A 17,086-nucleotide genomic window follows, 5' to 3' on the forward strand; every position below is an offset into this window, starting at 1 on the left:
AACGATTCGAAAACGCCTTGGCATGGGCGAAATGTACATGCCCTAGATTCATGTTTTGAATGCATCAGCACTTCTTTTTGATTTGGCTTTGAGATCTGACTTTTGATAATTAATTCTTAATCATTTTAGGACATTTCTGCTTCATTACATTTTTAATTTAGGGTTAAATTGGGGCTTTCCCCAATTTCTTCACTTTCTCTCTAGGTTAAATTGATTTGTTTCTCGCTCTACATTTCGGTTTTTATTGTTTAGGAATGATATTTAATCTACAAAGAAAACCCCAAAATAAAATTTGAACCGAAAATTCATCCATTTTGAACTCCAATTCAAAAATCACTTTCTTGATTATTAATTTCCCAATTTTAATTCTGAAAATTATTATAAATTTTATTAAATTGGGAAATTAATAATTTATATTTTTATGAGCTTAAAATAATAATAATATTCTTATCTGGAATTATCTGACCAAAATCAAAATTAAGTTTTACTTAATTTTGATTATTTTAAGAATATTATTTAATATTAATTGAATTAAATATTGCAAAATTCAAAATTACTTGACTTGATTCATAAAAATTGTTTGAAAATTCTGAATTGTTGCCTCCTTGCGGATCGACCCCTTGCTTGCTCTATATTCTTATTTAGTAATTAAGGGAATTATAAATTTATTGCATAAGTCTAAAAAGCGCAACGACCACGTAATTTTACGTGATTTTTCGGCTTATCAACGTATACAGAAAAGAGAGATACACATATAGAAGAGTGAGAGAGATACAGATAGGAAAGATAGGATAGATAAATACATATAGGGAAGAGAGATATAATTATAGGGAAGAGAGAGATATATAGAGGAAGAGAGAGATACATATAGAGAAGAGGGCAAGAGATACATATAGGGAATAGAGAGATACATTTAGAGAAAAGTGAGAGAGATAACTATTGGGAACATAAACGGATAAATAAAGCGAAGAAAGATATATACATATAGATAAGAGTGAGAGAGATACATGTAGGGAAGAGAGACAGGTACCTGTAGCGAAGAGAGATATATACATATAGAGAAGAGAGATACATAAAGAGAAGAAAGAACAGAGAAACATGTGAAGAAAAGATCTCTAGAGAAAAGATATGCATATAAAGAGAGAGAGTTGTAGAGAGAAGAGATGGATATGAAAAGAGAGAGAGTTGTAGAGAGAAAGATGTGTATGAAGAGAAAAACGAGTTGTACAGAAAAGAGATGTATATATATAGAGAGAGAGAGTTGTAGAGAGAAGAGATGTATACAAAGAAAGAGAGAGAGAGTTGTAGAGAGAAGAGATGTATATTATGAGACAGAGATTTCTAGAGAGAAGAGATGTATATTAAGAGAGAGAGAGAGAGCTGTACAGATAAGAGATGTATACAAAGAGAAAGAGATTTTTAGAGAGAAGGGATGTATATAAAGAGAGAGAGAGAGAGAGAGTTGTTTAAGAGATGTATACAAAGAGAAAGAAAGAGTTGTAGAGAGAAGAGATGTATATAATAAGAGAGAGAGTTGTAGAGAGAAGAAATGTATATAAAGAGAGCGAGAGTTGTAGAGCGATGAGATGTATGTAAAGAGAGAGAGTTGTAGAGGTAAGAGATGTATATCAAGAGAGAGAGAGAGAGTTGTAGAGAGAAGATATGTATATGTATTATATATAGAGAGAGAGAGTTGTAGAGAGAAGATATATATATCAAGAGAAAGGGAGAGAGATTGTAGAGAGAAGAGATGTACATAAAGATAGAAAGAGAGTTGCAGAGAGAAGAGATGTACATAAAGAGAGAAAGAGAGAGTTGAAAAAAAAAGAAGAGATGTATATAAAGAGAGAGAGAGAGAGTTGTAGAGGATGAGATGTATATGAAGAGAGACAGAGAGATGTATAGAGAGAGAGTTATAGAGAGATATGATGTATATAAAGAGAGAGAGAGAGTTGTAGAGATAAGAGATGTATATAAAGAGAGAGAGTTGTAGAGAGAAGATATGAATATCAAGAAAGACAGAGAGTTGTAGAGAGAAGAAATGTATATACAGAGAGAGAGAGTTGTGATATATATAAAGAGAGAGAGAATTGTAGAGATAAATGATGTATATAAAGAGAAAGAGAATTGTAGAGAGAAGAAATGTATATAAATTGGGAGAGAGTTGTAGAGAGATGTATATAAAGAGAGAGAGAGAGAGTTGTAGAGAGAAGAGATGTATATATAAGAGCGAGAGAGAGTTGTCAAAAGAAGTGATGTATATAAAGAGAGAGAGAGAGAAAGAGAGAGTTGTAGAGAGAAGAGATGTAAATAAAGAAATAGAGAGAGTTGTAGAGAGAAGAGACGTATATAAAGAGAGAGAGAGAGAGAGAGAGAGAGAGTTGTAGAGAGAAAAGATGAATATAAAGAAAGAGAGCAAGAGTTGTAGAGAGAAGAGATGTATATAAAGAGAGAGATAGAGAGTTGTAGAGAGAAGAGATGTATCTAAAGAGACAGAGAGTTAAGGGAAAAAGAGATGTATATAAAGAATGATATAGAGATTGTACAGAGAAGAGATGTATATAAAGAATGACATAGAGATTGTACAGAGAAGAGATGTATATAAAGAATGATAGAGAGAGAGTTGTAGAGAGAAGAAACGTATATATATATATATATATATATATATATATATATATATAGAGAGAGAGAGAGAGAGAGAGAGAGAGAGAGAGAGAGAGAGAGAGAGAGATAGATGTAGAGAGAAGAGATGTATATAAAGAGAGAGAGAGAGAGAGAGAGAGTTGGAGGTAAGAGATGTATATCAAGAGAGAGAGATGTAGAGAGAAGAAACGTATATAAAGAGAGAGAGAGAGAGTTGGAGGTAAGAGATGTATATCAAGAGAGAGAGATGTAGAGAGAAGATATGTATATAAAGAGAGAGAGAGAGAGTTGGGGGTAAGAGTTGTATATCAAGAGAGAGAGAGAGTTGTAGAGATAGAGTGTGTGTGTGTTTGTTGTAGAGAGAGAGAGAGAGAGAGAGAGAGAGAGAGAGAGAGAGAGAGAGAGCTTGGCAGGAAGCCATGGAGCTCGCCGCTACAGTTTCTGGTCTGTTCATCTACCCAATCAAAGGGTGCCGCGGAATTTCTGTATCCCAGGCTTGCATCTCGTCGACTGGTTTGCTACTCTCTCTCTCTCTCTCTCTCTCAAAGAACTCCATTCTGCATGATGTGCCAGAAACTCACATCTCTTTACTCGGTTGAAACTGCTTATGATCGAAAAATTTCTTTTTCTGGTTTAAATAAGATTTGAGAACGCAATAAATGTTTGAAAACGCAGAAATTTTGGCGCGAAGGAAGCGTGGGATGAAGAAAAAACGAAGAAATTGGTCTGGCTAATTTTTTGAAGCGATAGACTGTAGGAAAAACCAAACAGCTTTAAAATCAGTCTAAATTCGACATTAAACTTAGAAAGAAAAGTTAAGATGATCTTAAAATTTATACCATGGTTATGTAGAGACGAGGAAGAATTCGATTTTAGTCATTATACCATGGTTATATTTCAGAGAGGGTTCAAATTCAATGAATTATCTCTGGTTGTATCTTTTCTCGCTTAACATTTGCAGGTTTTATAATTTCTCTCAATAGATGGCCTTGTTTAAAAGTTTCCAAAATTTTGACTGGTGTAAATCAAATTTATAATCCGCTAATACATCTCTTTACGTGCTCGGTTTGACGTTCTTTTGTGGATGTGATCAGATAAATTTAATTTTTTTCTTGTTAATCGAATTTAGGTTTCAGATGGGATAGACAATGGATGGTTGTAAATTCAAAGCTAAGATCATGTACGCAGAGAGTTGAACCCAAGCTTGCGCTCGTTGAGGTAGAGTTACCAGCTGAAGCATTTTCAGGAGGATGGGAGCCTGAAGGGGATTCTGTCATGGGTAAAATTCTCAATAATTCTAGTTAAACAAAAAATTTTGAGGTCATTTAGCTGAAATTTCAGTTTTCTAGTACACTCCTATTTTTATGATTCCTTTGTCATCAGGTTATATCATTCTAGCATGTTAGGTTTTGGATTGTCTCTTGGGCCACTGGTGGTCCGAAATCATCACAAAACAATATAATTATATTGATCTAGAAAATTTATCAACCAAAGTAGCCATTAGTAGTTTATAAACTGTATTTTTGGATAAAGCCTGCCAATGTGGATGGGGGAAAATGACAGAAATGATTATTTTCCCTGGCATTGGTCATGGGGACTAAATTTTCAACATGAAATTTTGAAATTTCTTCTAATGCGAATTCTTTTCTTTAGAACTTCAATCATAGAAGAGTCCTCTTGACTACTTGTACATAGAGAAAATTATATTTTGAAATAGCAACATAATTCATGGATAATATATTAAATGAGAGAACAAAAATCTGGGGTCATGCCACAACCCTAGATTAAGAGTTTAGAGCCCTTTTCTGTTTCAAACAAATTGCAGAACAGCCTTTCCATTAATGGGCTAGGATATGCCCATTTGGTCCATCCAATAACTTGTTTTCCATCTCTTCCATGTTATAGCATATTTTGGGATTTCTGCTTTAATCTTTGGATATATGTTTTTGTTTTTGCCATGTTATCTTAAACATTCGAATATTTATTCTCTTTCACTGTAATGATCAAGGCCCCAGGAATGAACCCTTTAATCTAAACTGTATTTGTTTCTTTACTACTCCATTAGTAAGATTGAAATGGTCCTTATCCATATGCTCCTTATTTGAATTTTCTTTCTCTGGCTTTTGTGTTGTGAGCCCATTAGCCCCTCTCCTCTTCTCTTTAAATGGCTGTACTGGAACCCTAATTAATTGACTTGTTCAGTTCCCTCCTCTTTGGGTGTCATAATCCTCTCCCTCAACTTCTACGCATGGAAGAATTTTCTTGTGTTCTCTAGTTAAGATTGAGCATAGTGTACCCGGAAATAGCGACAGAACTCATAAATAAGTTTATTAAACAAGAGAGAACAAAAGATGGGTCCAAGAAACTACATGAGCTCAAGATTTAGGATCCATCTTCTGTTTTAAATTAATTATGTGGTAACATTACTTTAAATGGGCTGGGATAGGCCTGATTAACAAATCCAATAACTCGATTTCTCTAGATGTTCCCACCTTCGATCGTATTCTTGTCTCTGCTGATTAAAACTTTGGATATATATTTTTTTCTCCATGCTATTTCCAATATTTTAATATTTCCTTCATTTTGTGTAGTTATTTTTTTAAAAGATATGTTTCTGCAGTTATTAGGGCCCCAGGAATGTATGCACTCAAGATTCCACTAAAGAAAGAGCATTTAGTTGTAGACAATGTTTCTGTCTGGGAATGGTCTGGTTCTGTGCTGGATGAAGGCCATGAAGCATCAGAATGGTTTTCTAATTATCTTGGAAACCATTGTCGTCTTGTACGATTCAACTCAGGTCAGTGTCTTCTTTTTTCTTTTTTTGAAAGATGATTTGGGCGGCCTCGGACAAAGCAATAACTACCCAATTTTATTGTCTTATCTTTTTCCTTTTTACTAACTTTACAAGTAATAAAATAAATATTTTTTACTTCACTTTCTTGTTGGGTAAATGAAATGACATTCAGAGGAAAACTTTAGAGAAGTGTCAACTAATTTTTATAATTTGAAAAGTTATAAAATTTTCCAGCTGACTGACATTTATTCATATTTTATTATAATTCAAAGAAATGTTTATTAATAATCTTAAAATTTTTTATGTACTTCTGTAATTTTCATTTCATTGTTATTGTCTATCTTATCCAGATACGGTATGTTGTAGTCAGCTGGAATACTCAGATTTCTTTCTTGAAAATGTCAATATCATCTCATTTATGTGTCAACTTGAGCATTGGATCAAGTGCAAGAGAAGAGAAAATGGGTTATGCTGAGTAAAAGAGAAAGAAGCCAGTTAGGTTTTCCATTTACTTCAAAACATATATGATAAGAGCTTCAAGCAGGCTTATCGGAGACGCCGTTTTAGGAGGGCGGGAAACGGCACAACGGGCGTCGTTTCAACTTCAACTAACTTATAAATTAAGTGGGTTTAGAAGGAGCGGGCATGAAAGATTTTGACTAGAAGCCCAAGAGGCTAGAGGGGGCCCGGAAGCTGGAGCAGTCAGAGCAGTTCCTGTCGGCCAGCAAGAGATTGAGATCGATCTCTGATAAGTCCCTTACAAGAATGTACCAATCGAAGAAGAGGAGGACTAAGTCTACGTCCGTCACACATGCGAGCTGATCTGGCACATGCGAGTTTGGAATAAAGATGCGCGGGAAAGGGGCGTCGCAAGGGGGATGATAAATAGCCAAGAGGGAGTCAAGAACGGGGGATGAGATTCTTTGTTCGTGAACTACCGGAGATCCTCCGCGCTGGTGCTGCCCGATCCAGACGGCAACTCTCCCAATTCAGGGAGCTGTCTCTTTCTTTTATTCGATTGTTTTTTCTATTTGTGACCTCGACACTCATTTCTATCTCTCATAACGGATCGTGAATGGTGAATTGGAATGATATGATTCCATTCTGATTGTGAGCGAAGACATTGTGATTTTATTGATCTGAAGTGAAGAACATTGTCGAACTCTTATTTCTTCCATATAACGGTTCCCGTCGGCCAGCAAGAGATCGAGATCGATCTCTCCCGTCATCAACTATCTTCTTCTTTCCTTTTGATTTGAGTTCTCTACTTGTTGGACTGGTTATCTACGTGAATTTTCATTGTTACTGAGATGTCGTAACAATTTATAAATACTGAGTTGTAGTGGGTTGAGTCAGGCACAACCCAATACAAAGTTACAATGGCTAATTCAACAAGAAAATCTGCCACGAACTGTGTGTAGCACATGCTACGAAATAACACCATAAAAATCTGAAACCTATCAATCAAAAACATTTGAAAATAGGTTAAAGTGTTTCTTTTCCTGTGTTTGTGTATTTTGCTCTTTTAAGATGATTGGCGCATGAAAGTAAACCATCAAAACTCATTAAACTTGGGTAACGAGTGTTTTAGAGTTGCTCTTTCCAAACCTGTCTACCATTTTCTTACGTCTAGAGGAAAACTATTAATTTTTTGAGGAATCAAGGTCATGATGAGAGCTTGTTATTGTATCTTGTGTGTGTGGCAACTATGCCATGGTTCCATGGCGCTCTTTTTTTAATTTTCTGGCAATTTATTTTTCCGAGATGTGAATGTTTCAGTGTCAGTGTGCTGAATAAAATATTGAAGTTTTCCTCGTTATAAAACGCCTACAGCTGAGTGACCGATGGGGAACTATGATATTGTTATCAGTTATTATTCTTCTTCGCATTTACTTGATTTTTAAATTAATGGACTGGTTATGAAGGTGAAAAGGAGGAATGCTTCATCAAGATTCAAAATTTATATTTTCCTTTGATTCATGTTTCGGTGAAAGCTTGGTTTCCAGGTCAAATCTAGATCATCCTACAATTTACTGGTTGCCAAATTATGTGACAGATTCAGAGGTCAGGGCTGTGGATCCCAAATACTCTCCTGGTTACAAAACGATGTTCTCAGATGGGTTTCCGTTTTTGTTGATATCCCAGGTTTTTTCGATACAGTTTTGATTTTTTTCATTAAATTAAAGGTATAAAAGATAAATGAGAGACTAAACCTGTTAAGTATTTTTTTATTTCAGGGTTCTTTGGATGCATTAAATGAACGCCTTGAAGGAACTGTACCTATAAATCGTTTCAGGCCAAAGTGGGTTAACTAATCGTTTCAGGTTTTTTTAGTATCACTTTTTTTTACAACTCAATGCATTCTTCTTTATTACCACTATGTAGTGTAGGCCGATTGCCGACAGACAGGCACCATTTTTTTGGGGTTCTGAGGGCTTAGTATTGATTTTTCCTATAATTTAGTACCTTTATTATGAATAGGCGACCATATTTATTACCATAATATATAGGATCCGCCCACGACAATCCTTAGAGGCAGTCCCATCTTGAAGCCAAAAGGGTTTTTCATGTCTTTCCCTGAAGGATAGCAGCCAGGGAAAGAATTATTATGAAGTTGAAGCTCTCTTGTCTCTCCTCCCTTCAACATCAACATCACATGTCTCCCTCTATGATTATCATCCCTTCTGATCATCTCTATCTCACTGCATCTTAGGCGGCTTGTCCCTGGTCAATCCCTACCTCATCCGTTTGACCTCTTCTCTGACCATTCCTGTTCAACTCTCGACCTAAGGAACCCATGATCTCTCTTCTTCCTCGTCTTTTATCATTCAGCATGGGAGTGACAGAGAAGACGATGCAACCTACTTGGATCATATAGATGTCCTATGAAGAATGAGTTGAATCATGATGCCTAACAAATTATGAATGACATACGTGATCATAGGATATTGAAGGGTTTGAATTTTTTCAGTTGCGTTTATTTTTTTTGTTTCCTGGATCTTAGGGCATTAAATCAATATCTACTCTTCAATGCTTCTTTGTGTTGCATAGGCTACCATATTTGTTACAATTATAATATGTAGATTGATTATTGTAATATTTCCTAGGAAGAAATCCATAGATCGTGGTGCATATGAGGTTATGATTGATGTAAACGGTCATTTTGGTCATTTAGCATCGTCGTTGATGGATGTGACCCATTCTCGGAGGACCTTTGGACTGTGTTCAAAATCTGCGAGATTGAGTTCCACGGTGTAAAGCTCTGCTCCCGCTGTAAGGTGAATCATTCCGTTATGTTTGTAATTATGAGTTAAAAAGTTTGGGCCATGTATTCTTTACAAATTTTTGATTTCTGAGTTGAATATTCAGGGACAAATATTGCATCGCGTCCGTAATTTTGAGTTATGAATAGATCGCTTGTCAGTTATTCTCTTTTGGCGAAAATATTGTAAATTAAATCATGGCTTCTTGTTCTTTGTCAAGACTAAAGAATTCAGTGATCAGAAATGTGCATTTAAAAAAATCAAGACAAATCTGTCTGCTCTTTCTTAGGTTGATTCAAGAATAGTTTATTGTCAATTGGTTCTATTTTTGTTGAATGACGCTGAAAAATTGCAAGTAAACGTGCGATTTGGCTGTTTTCCAAAATAAAACAAATTTGAGCTTTTTTCTCTGTAGGTGCCCACAATAGATCAGGAAACTGGAGAAGGAGGCGTTGAGCCCACAGAAACACTCTTGAAGTTTAGGTCAGATATTATCTTACGACCTGGGAAGAATCACAAAGGAAAGGTAATTTATGCCCCATAGAATTTCTGTCCTTACAATGTAAGGAGAGGACTAGAGAAAGAGAGAGAGAAGAAAAATGGAATAACTGATTTATATTTATTATTATGTTGGAGGCATAGAGAGAGATAGAAAGGTAAAGACACAGATGAATGGCGGGATGGATGAAGTATTGAATAGATGAACTCATGGATGGATGTCTTGACAGATGGATGGTATGCTGGCTAAATGGAGCACGGATGGATGACAAATGGGTAGATAAATAGATGGAGAAAAGGATGGATAAGTGGGCATATGGATGGATGGATGGATGGATGGATGTGTCGATTAGTCAATAGATGCACAAATGTCAAATGGGATGGATGGATGGATGGATGTGTCGATTAGTCAATAGATGGACAAATGCTAAATGGGATGGATGGATGGATGGATGTGTCGATTAGTCAATAGATGGACAAATGCTAAACGGGATGGATGGATGGATGGATGGATGTGTCGATTAGTCAATAGATGCGCAAATGTCAAATGGGATGGATGGATGGATGGATGTGTCGATTAGTCAATAGATGGACAAATGCTAAACGGGATGGATGGATGGATGGATGGATGTGTCGATTAGTCAATAGATGGACAAATGCTAAATGGGATGGATGGATGGATGGATATGTCGATTAGTCAATAGATGGACAAATGCCAAATGGGATGGATGGATGGATGGATTGGGGGGTGGATGGATGGACAGATGAACCAACAGATGAATTGATGGATGACTGGTTTGTCCAATGGATTAATAGAGGGATGAATTAATAGATGGATGGACGTATGGATGAACAGACAGAGGATGATTGTTAGAAAATTAGGTGGAACAGAAGAGAGATAACGAGATGAGTGTATGGATGGACAAATGGATACCTGGTAAGGTAAGGAGATATTCAAATTGGTAGTTATAGAGATGGATAGATGGAGAGAGAGGTCGGTCTTTGTTGCCATTTGGATATGTGCCTGTCTTCTGAGATAGTCCAGAGTCGACAGGCGAGAAAAAAAAACGAAAGGTTATTGGATTATGTTAGTGGTTTTTCATTTGAGGGTATATGTTTATTTGTAAAAATGTAGGTGTTATTTTGACTTTGGAAGTATTCACAGGTATACTTTGGTCAAAACCTCATCTGCAAGGATTCCCCCATTTTGGGTGAAAATTGGCCCACTGTCAAGGTTGGTGATCCTATTCATGTCTTGCAAAAGCTCTCCTGTTTTGCTGATGCTGCTGTCTGACCCATGATATATTAACATATATTAACATATGTTAACATATAGAGATAGAGAGAGACATAAAGACCTATGTAATGTTTATTCAAGTAAGTTTTTCCCCTTAGACCATAAGGGAAAGAGACCTTTGTAGTCTTAAATCATTACATTTTTTTCCTTAGAGCATAAAGAGTAAGAGAGGCCGATGTTGTCCTTTTTCATGTAGTTTTTTTTCCCCATAGACTAAGTGTTTAAGATTATGCCTAAACTAATCTCCATATGCTTGAAATGACATGAATAGTGAGAGGAAAATTCAGTACAATCCAAAATAATACAGTGACCTTAACCGTGTTCTTCCAAATATCACAACCCTGACAAATTTAGTCAAAAAATTCAAGGTATTAGTGGTATTGATCCTTCGCATTCAATTAACCAAATGATCTAGTTCAATCAAAAAATAACAAGTTCTTTATTGATTATTATCATCCGGTCTAGTTTATTCTCTTCCTAAGAACATCCTTATTTTTCTAACTTCTATTTCATATTCAGTGTTACATCATAATTGGTCGGGCCAGTCGATGGCGATACACAGTCGATGGCATTTTTTCTTTCAGGTTTTAATACATGTGAGATTTAAACTCAAATCTTTACTTGCTTCCCATGTCAAGTGGAGTGGAAATTAGATGAACTTCTGCACATGATGAGAGATAACAAGAATCAGCTTAAAATTTTGGAAGAAAAATGTATTTGGAGCTATTGAGTAAATGATTGAATATATTACTGAAAATTAGCACATCTAGAAGAGGATCCCAGATTAATAGTCTCTGTTATGATTCAAAATGTAGTAATCCCTGGGTAATATGAATTAATCCCTGGGTAATATGCTATCTTGAGTCTCTATAAACTTTGGCTACATTATAGATGGGTTGATATCAGAGAAGATTTTAGTAACAATGATGTTAATATCAAAGATGAATGATTTGACAGACTTAAAAAGATATTTTCTTAAAAAATGCCGTAGATAGACCAATAAATAATGAGTGAACGACTATCAAAGAAGAAATGTAACATGACTTTACGACTAAATAATAATGAAAGCGAACAAGTGATCTAGACCATGACCTAAGATAGTGCAAAAATTCACATGATTTAAGAGTATGAATTCAATTATATTTTTGGTAATTATTAAACAATATATCTCTTTAGCTGATCATATTTTTAATCTGAAGAAGCAATTTCTACTACGGTATGGAAAGCTATTATCATAGCCCTTTTCTTAATAAAAGATGGACCTTAACATTTTGCATATTCATAATCTAAGACCATAGAATATAAGACAAAATATATTGGTCAAACCACTAAACACATAGGATTTTTTTTTTAAAAAAAAATAATTAAAATGAAGAAATTTTATGGAAGGATTAAATACATATGAAAATTAATACCAATGAAATGGATTTGGAAAAAATTAAATATGTTTTAGATAATAGGAAACTATTCAAAATAAATTAATCTTCAATATCAAGTTTTAAATTTACCATGAAAATTGGTTTTGAAATTGAATAGTAATGTAAATTATTCTAGGGACCTTTTAACAAAGTCAATTATGTTCATTTGTCGCATAGTGTTCCAAGTTGATCTACAGGGATCATGAGCCTGGCTTTCATTGTAAAATTTACTTGAAATAATTGTAAGTTTAGCCAATTTTCCTTATACCTCAAAACATGAAATTAAGAAGAGATAGAAGTGATGACCAAAACTACATATGTTTTCTCCAAGATTAAGGGGTGTTTGTGTGTAAGGTTACCTCCAGGTCCACCTCCAGAATGTAATGGACAGTCATGATCATCAGGAGCTCCAGGCATGGTACTCGTTGTCGTGCACTTTTCTTGGATGCTGACATAGAGACCCAACCCTGATGCTACAAGGATGGGTATGGAAAGGAAAACCCTTGGAGATAGATGGGGGTAAGGAAATAGAAATTCTCTCACTGTGTTGATGTGGAAAAATTATTCATTCTTATGGGCATTTTGGCACTTATTTGCAATACCAGGTCATTTAATATATATATATATACATTTATATTTATATTTATATTTATATTTATATTTATATTTATATTTATATTTATATTTATATTTATATTTATATTTATATTTATATTTATATTTATATTTATATTTATATTTATATTTATATTTATATTTATATTTATATTTATATTTATATTTATATTTATATTTATATTTATATTTATATTTATATTTATATTTATATTTATATTTATATTTATATTTATATTTATATTTATATTTATATTTATATTTATATTTATATTTATATTTATATTTATATTAGTTTATATTTATATTTATTTATATTTATATTTATATATGTTACCCATAAATTAAAAAATGGAAACTGATATTTACTGTAGTCATTCTATTTATTTTACATTGAATATTTTTTATTTATAAATATGATGCAAATTTAGATTTAACAGGTGGCTAGTGTTCATCAATCCACAACCTCATAATCCAAAAATGGCAATAGAGTCTCAAAAACTGTCAAATGCTTTATTTTATAGTCTGCTGGCTATATTATTTATCACTGAAAAGCACCATAACACTGAAGATAAGTAATAATTTCTAAGATGAAACAAAAGTGCAAATAAAAATGATGGAGTCAACCAAGAATATGTCATCCCGTAGTTCAAACAACATGTCAATTCACTACTGCTAGTGGATGACCCATCTATAAATGGGCATCATGTTGTGAAAAAAAATCAGCTAATCTTTCTTGTGCAAAAACTGTTGGGTTCTAGAGGCCTTGATAAGGATGAACATATGGATTCCATGCAATGGAAGACTTATACAGAATCACAATTGCATCAATAAAACGTGATTACTTGGATCACATGTGCATGGATCATATACGTGATCACTTGGATCCCCGAGTGAGACATGCCAAGCTTCTCATGTGTGCAGTCTCTAGGCGTATGCACGCAGTCCATGGCATTGATAAGCATAAAAAGTGCTTGATCAAATTCAATTAATTGTGTCCTTAGATTTAGACATGGAATAAAATTTGTAATGCTTCCCTTTATCAAAATATAACAAGAATAGGATGAGAAAGGGGTCGGTCCACAAGGAGGCAACTTTTTACAAAATTATCATGTTTTTCTTTTGAATAAAATTTGAGAAGCCAAAGATGTACTTAGTGAGCTTCCTCATTATGATTTATGTTGTTGTGTAGTAACTGGAATGTATTTATATATTTTTTATTGGTAGTTAAAATTTTGGCCAAAGAAGTTCAGACATGAAATTAATGACCTATAGTGTTAGTAAAACCGAGATCAACATGATGCAGCAAAAGGACTATATGAAAAATTTTATGGTATTTAATTGAGAACGATTAAACAAAACAATTGAATTTAAAATTGGAATTCAAAATGAATGAAATTTTGTGTAAAATTTTTGGGGTTTGGTAGAGTATATATGGAATTGAATTGTTCAACAATTAATTTCCAAGTCTAGAGAGAGACAGCCGACGAAATAACCTAGAGAGAGAAAGTAGAGAAAATTGGGGTAATGAATTTTAGGTTAAATTCGAATTGGATCTACAGATCTAAGATAACAGATGAGATGAGAAACAGAGTAGGAACATATTTTTGCACTAAAATCTTGTTCCAGAATCAATATGCAATGCTCTTCACCATTCAAAAACCTCGAAGGGCATGTATATCTTGCCCATGCCTTGACATTTTGGAAACATTGAAGAAAGTATTCATAGGTGAAGAAGAAACTTTAAAAAAGAACTCAGGAATTAAGAAGACTCGACTTCAAAAGCAGCTTTTGTGTCCTTCATGGCCAACCAAGTTGGGGGAGAGCTTATGATCCAACTGTATGGGTTGTGGAGGGTGAAAAGACACATAATCTCCAAATTTGGGCCCAATCTGACAGTTAGATCTCAAGATATCACGATTTTTAATTTTGTTTAATCTCGGCCGTTAGATTCATTTTCTATCTCCTCCAGGGGGGGCACCACTCAGATAAAATACGTGTTCTGATTCACCAGAAAGTTTCCTTATTTTTTCTGCCATCAGATCATGTGCCACCACCTGTCCTGTGCGCTAAAAAAAACGTAATCAAGGACCGTTTATAAAGAAAATTTCACCTATTGGACAGCTGAGAGCATTCCCCATGTTCTGATCTGCATCCGCACTGCGGTGTAATTAATGCAAAAAGCTACTTTCAAATTCTTTCTATGTATAAAAAAATTTATCTGTCGCGTGCATTTATTAAACAAAAAGTGAGGATTTTTTTATCGGGCTACATTTGTGTCATCATTACATTTAATTATAAAAAACAAAGGTCAATGTCGAGCCATGGACAACATGTACATAGACTAGCGATGCCATAGTTATTCTATGGTGAATGTTGGCTATGCCAATCTTTGGCCGAGAGATTGGCGAAATGTATGTACATGTGGCGGTAAGTTTAAAACCCTTTAAAAATAATTAAATGCATTTAATAATCATAAAATATAGTCCCTTAATTCTATAATGTATTTTATCAGCTAAATACCAGTCAGTAAATTATAAAACAATAAGTAAAATTCCAAAAAAAATAGTAAATGCCTTTATAACTTCTAAAAAATTATTTTCTTACCTGCAAAAATTAATTCCTCAACAAAGTTTGAAATGTTATGTAAAAAAAGAATCTTAAAATGTGAAAAAAAATGTAAAATCATAATAGGAACTATTTTGGTTTGTTTAACCATGATAACATGCAAATATGGACAATAGGTCGCATATATTTATGAAATATGCATAAGTTTTCAAAGTTATTTTGCAAGTTATCAAGCACCCACTATCTATCCTTAGTGTATCTACACTAATTCCTACAGCACAAGCCGTACTCATCATATAAGTAAGGGTAGATAGTGTTAGTCTATCCAGATACTTAGATACCGTTCTGAAGTATCCTTCGAATACGAATATTTAGAATACATGCTTAAAGACTAGTGATCCCTGTATTAGAATCCCATCATAATTCCATAAGTCCAATCATGTATTCATGTACTTCTTTATAACCATCACACGTGCACTATAATGAATATGTTCTATTGATGAACATCCAACGAGATATGGAATGAGTGATTGGCTTGCCGACCACATGAATGATAATCAGAAGAACCTCATGCATTAAGAGTTGGATCCTGGCTCAGGATCACGTTCATTCGGCTGACCTGGATTCAATTACATACAAGTTCGGCATAGTGAGAGTAAGTTACGAAGTAAATAAAGAGAACAAGCAACACAGTCTAACTGCTTGTGTCAACAAGGTGGAAATTCTCGTATTTCGTATGTACATGTTCCTGCGGCTCGGATGAGTATAGTTGTATATATAGCAACGGCTATAAACAGTTCCTTGTTCCCATTAACAAAACATCCCCTTTATCTTCGCTTTTCCGGAACCGGTACAGAAATTGGTGCTTTTTCTACGTTGTTTACCTTAGTTACTGGGGGGTTTCGGGGAAGACCTATGTGGGGTACCTTTCGGGTGTGGGATGCTCGTTTAACTTCTGTATTCATCTCGTTCCTTATTTACCTGGGTGCACTGCGTTTTCAAAAGCTTCCTGTCGAACCGGCTCCTATTTCAATCCGTGCTGGACCGATCGATATACCAATAATAAAGTCTTCAGTCAACTGGTGGAATACGTCGCATCAACCTGGGAGCATTAGCCGATCTGGTACATCAATACATGTTCCTATGCTCATTCCAATCTTGTCCAACTTTGCTAACTCCCCCTTCTCAACCCGTATCTTGTTCGTTCTGGAAACACGTCTTCCTATTTCATCTTTTCCCGAATCTCATAATTTCCATAAAAAAACACTGCTTAAAAATTATTCGAGATGCTCACGGATGTGAAGAAAATAGTCTAAAGCACTTTGCACTAGACAGGCCAAGTTTTTCTCATCGATAGTGGTAATACAGTCAATAATTGTCAATTGGATCAATGATCAGTACACTATGAGCGAATGTGTTTTGAGCTTAGAAGATCTATTTGGCTACCATTCTAGTTAGATGATGGGAAACATCTTAATGAAATCATTACATGAACTTGAGATCTCCAACAAGGTGAAACATGTTTTTAGCATTTTGAATTACCATTTCGTCATTTAATATATTTATTAAAATCATGTTTATTTATTAAAATCACACTTCGGCGTTTAAGATATTTATTAAAATCATATATTTTTTTAATTGTGAATAGTTGGATACCACCATAACTGAACACATATGAAATAGTGCAGTGTTGTCGTGATGTGAAAAAAGGATTAAAGGAAAAGGGTAACACATTTAATGCAAGATATTAGATGGTGTGTATTTCTCGTGTCTTAAATTTCGCTGCACAAGAAGGATTGAAGAATCTAGGCATTCCAACATAAAGTATCAATGATGAAGGCTATCAACTAATGGATAATTCTTCACTGAACAAGTACAAACGTTTGGGACGAGTAACTTATATACATTAGGTGAGTAATAAATGTGATCAAGAAGTCACCACAGAAGTTTTAAATATACAAAAATATGTGAAAAAATGTACAACTTCAAT

At 34.4% G+C, this 17,086-nt stretch overlaps 1 protein-coding gene across 1 annotated transcript; it reads left to right on the top strand.

Moving 5' to 3' along the window:
• The first annotated feature begins 2,981 nt into the window (after positions 1-2,981).
• Positions 2,982-10,648, top strand: LOC144704565 (Molybdenum cofactor sulfurase family protein). The gene is made up of 8 exons (XM_078577027.1): positions 2,982-3,156; positions 3,773-3,922; positions 5,264-5,440; positions 7,494-7,582; positions 7,675-7,739; positions 8,613-8,715; positions 9,116-9,226; positions 10,364-10,648. Exons 1-8 carry the CDS (start codon positions 3,063-3,065, stop codon positions 10,490-10,492), a joined length of 918 nt encoding a protein of 305 aa, XP_078433153.1. The 5' UTR covers positions 2,982-3,062; the 3' UTR covers positions 10,493-10,648.
• The last annotated feature ends 6,438 nt before the right edge of the window (positions 10,649-17,086 follow it).

Source organism: Wolffia australiana, chromosome 6 (assembly GCF_029677425.1).
Source record: "Wolffia australiana isolate 7733 chromosome 6, ASM2967742v1".
Classification (NCBI taxonomy): domain Eukaryota; kingdom Viridiplantae; phylum Streptophyta; class Magnoliopsida; order Alismatales; family Araceae; genus Wolffia; species Wolffia australiana.

Excerpts from the sequence above, each read along its gene's own strand:
- LOC144704565 (XM_078577027.1), top strand. The coding sequence starts at position 3,063 with ATGGAGCTCGCCGCTACAGTTTCTGGTCTGTTCATCTACCCAATCAAA. Across the intron at positions 3,923-5,263 it reads TGAAGGGGATTCTGTCATGG|TTATTAGGGCCCCAGGAATG; the intron begins GTAAAATTCTCA and ends ATGTTTCTGCAG. Across the intron at positions 5,441-7,493 it reads TCTTGTACGATTCAACTCAG|ATTCAGAGGTCAGGGCTGTG; the intron begins GTCAGTGTCTTC and ends ATTATGTGACAG.